General features: G+C 47.4%; 1 protein-coding gene across 1 annotated transcript; it reads left to right on the forward strand.

The window, feature by feature from the left end:
• The first annotated feature begins 644 nt into the window (after positions 1 to 644).
• Positions 645 to 2,702, forward strand: LOC132262653 (uncharacterized). Its single transcript, XM_059761986.1, has one exon. The coding sequence runs from the start codon at positions 645 to 647 to the stop codon at positions 2,700 to 2,702; it is 2,058 nt and encodes a 685-aa protein (XP_059617969.1).
• The last annotated feature ends 365 nt before the right edge of the window (positions 2,703 to 3,067 follow it).

A 3,067-nucleotide genomic window follows, 5' to 3' on the forward strand; every position in this document is an offset into this window, starting at 1 on the left:
AAGTAAATTAGATTAAGTGTTAAGTGCAATCAAGTGTTTAATTGTTCACCCTCAACCCCACAAAGGAACTCGGCCGCGATCCATTCGCGCCAGTCACCTTTGGTTAAAGAGATTACATCCCATTCGAGCGAATACTCGCTCGTGAGGTGCAATTTCCTTCCCCCAAGAGAAGACCCAAACGGCAGGAGAGATTCCCAGGGTTTTCCTGAATCTCGCCACCAGCTCTGCCACACCGAGATCATTCCACCTTTTCTCGCTTTCATGGTCCTTCGAGACCACGGAAAACCCAAGTCTTTGCTGTCGTTTAACGTCTTCTTAAATTCGACGAATTTTATTCCCCCAATTTCCTTGCGAAAACCTTTATCATTTGCTCGAGCGCTCAAAGAGTTTGCGCAGAGGGATAAAAATTCATGCCAAGAGGCGCATTAAGATCATCAAGGATCTGGAAACACTCCTGGAGGAGGTAAAGGACTTGGAAGTCCAAGCTGGAGGAATTAATACACAAAAACAAGCTCCAGAAGCTTTGGGCCACCATTTCCACAAATCACGGGATTCTCGTGGAACATTTGGAGCCTGACAACCAATATTTTCGCACCACTCTTTTTGAGGACATAAAAGCGTTTCACGAGGAGGCCCGGGAGGGCATGTCAAAGGCATATCAGGAGATGTGCAAGAGTGTCATTCAGGATTCAGAGGACGACTCTGTTGGCGAAGTCCCGACATTGCCCCGCGTCAATGATAAGACACTAAAAGAGACCCAGGGAGATTTTTTGCGTTTCACAGAGGCCGAGGAGGCTGACAAGTACAAAAAAGTGGTCACAAAAAAGAATAATTCCCATAAGGAGAAACCATTGGAATGGAAGGATTCTCAATCAGGAGGATCAAGGAGCAAACAGGACCGCTCCAAGTCAAATTTCCTTGACGACGAGGAGAATGACGATATTTTCCGCTCGGCGGAAAATGATTCAGGCCCTTTCATCCTTCAAATTGGTAGAGGGCAAATGTTGCGCATGGTCATGGATGAGCTGAAGCGAGAGAACAAGAGGCCAAATTTGCCGCCACTAAAGGTGCCCATGTTTAGTGGAAAAACCAGTGAGTGGCGCGGATTTTTTGAAATGTTTTCTCACGTTATTCACAACGATCCGAACCATTGCGATACGGACAAGATGTCGTATCTTCTGTCCTACCTGGAGGGGGACGCAAAGCGTTTAGTGAGTCACCTTTCGCCTACAGGTGATCACTACAAAGCGGCGCTGGACTTGCTAAGAAACAGATATGATCACAAAAGGAAGACGACCTTTGATTATGTGAATCTGTTGCTCGACGTCAGGAGAGTCGAATACCGCAGCGCCAAGGACATCGTTGATCTACACGACAGGCTCAACGAAGCACTCGCCGGGCTAGGAAGCCTAGGTTACCGCACGGAGCACTGGGATCCCTTGATAATAGGGATGTGCATAAGGAAGCTGGATGATGAATCGATTCAGCTGTTCGAACAATCATTGGATGAGCCAACCGAGGTGCCTACAGTAAAACAGTTTCTTAAATTCCTGTTCAAGAGACATCTCGTACTGTCTTCTATCAGGAACTTCGCTGAGAAGAAGAAAGGAGGAAAGGATAAGATTGATAGCAACAAATCTTATCACTCCACGTCGACCAAGCCAAAGATGGCATGTTTTCTGTGCAAAAAGGAGCACACATTCGCCAGCTGTCCAAGATATCTGGAATTGACATCAGATCAGAGGCTTCAGATGGCGATAAAGCTGGACTTGTGCCTAAATTACCTCGGGCATAAAAAGGACAGGGACAAAGAGTGCACAAAGGTTCATATGTGCAAGCAATGTGACGAAGAACATCATGAGACGTTACATTTCGAAGAAGAGGAAGCGGAGCCCACTGATGCTCTAGTAAGCATCAGGGATAATAAGGATGAATTTGAGGAACGACTGGCCTTGCACGCAGCTGCGGCAACACCACTGTTTCCCACAGCTCTCCTTAAAGTAAAACAGGCTGATGGTTCATGGACACTCCTACGAGCTTTGATAGACACTGGATCTGGAGATTCGTTTATATCAGAAAGAGCAGCTCAGGACTTAGCTCTGCCTCGGGTGAAGATCAACGCACCAATCAGACGCATAGCTGGAGCACCCGCTCCAACTTCACGACATCAGATATGTCTTACCATGGCCCCAAGATTCCCCTCGACCTTTCAGCTGGAGCTGAACGCTCTGGTACTCTCGTCACTCACAGGATTCTTGCCTCAAACAGAGATCAGTTCTGCATCATACAAGAGTTTTAATGTGGACAACATTCTCATAGCAGATCCTTGCTTTATGACACCAGGACCGATCGATCTAATTCTGGGCTCACGGATATATGCAGCGATTCTCAAGGAGGGAATCAAGAAAGCTGAAGACATCAGCGCTCAGAACACTGAACTAGGCTGGATGCTCATGGGTGCGCATAAGCCAAAAGAAATTCACGTCATCAGCATGGTGGCTACAACGATTTTCGACGGAGAAATAAATGACACAGGGGACTTAGATCAGGAGATTAAGCCCGTCAAGGAACAGCATGGATGCGAAAAGGAGTTCGTGACCGTCTTGAAAAGGATCGAGGCGACGCTGAATTCGATGTCCCTCTCACCAGCGGTTGGTGATTCAGCCGATCTTGCGGCCCTGATTAAATTAGAATTAAATTAGACATCCCTGATGCCGGAAGATTTCCTCATCGGAAAGCAATTGATGGCCCCGCCCGAGAAGGAGGTGGTGGAGGAAGAGCCCACCTGGAAGTGGAAAAAGGTTACAAGGTTACACCGGTCTCTAGGAAGAGGTTGGTCAAGAGATCAGCCACAACAGCGGCATCCTGAAGACGATGGAGTAAACCGAGTAGTGGAACTCAAGACAGATGACGGATCGAAAACGCGCCCCATCATCAAGATTGTAAAACCTCCAGTTGATCAGGCGACCAACGAGGAGGCGGCTGAGAAATACCAAATTGAAAGCAACAGCAGGACAATTCGCACTTCAGGATGTTTCCGTGTTCCATGGAAATCAGTCCTATTGTT

The sequence above is a fragment of the Phlebotomus argentipes genome, unplaced genomic scaffold, assembly GCF_947086385.1.
Source record: "Phlebotomus argentipes unplaced genomic scaffold, Phlebotomus argentipes genome assembly contig_9, whole genome shotgun sequence".
Classification (NCBI taxonomy): Eukaryota; Metazoa; Arthropoda; class Insecta; order Diptera; family Psychodidae; genus Phlebotomus; species Phlebotomus argentipes.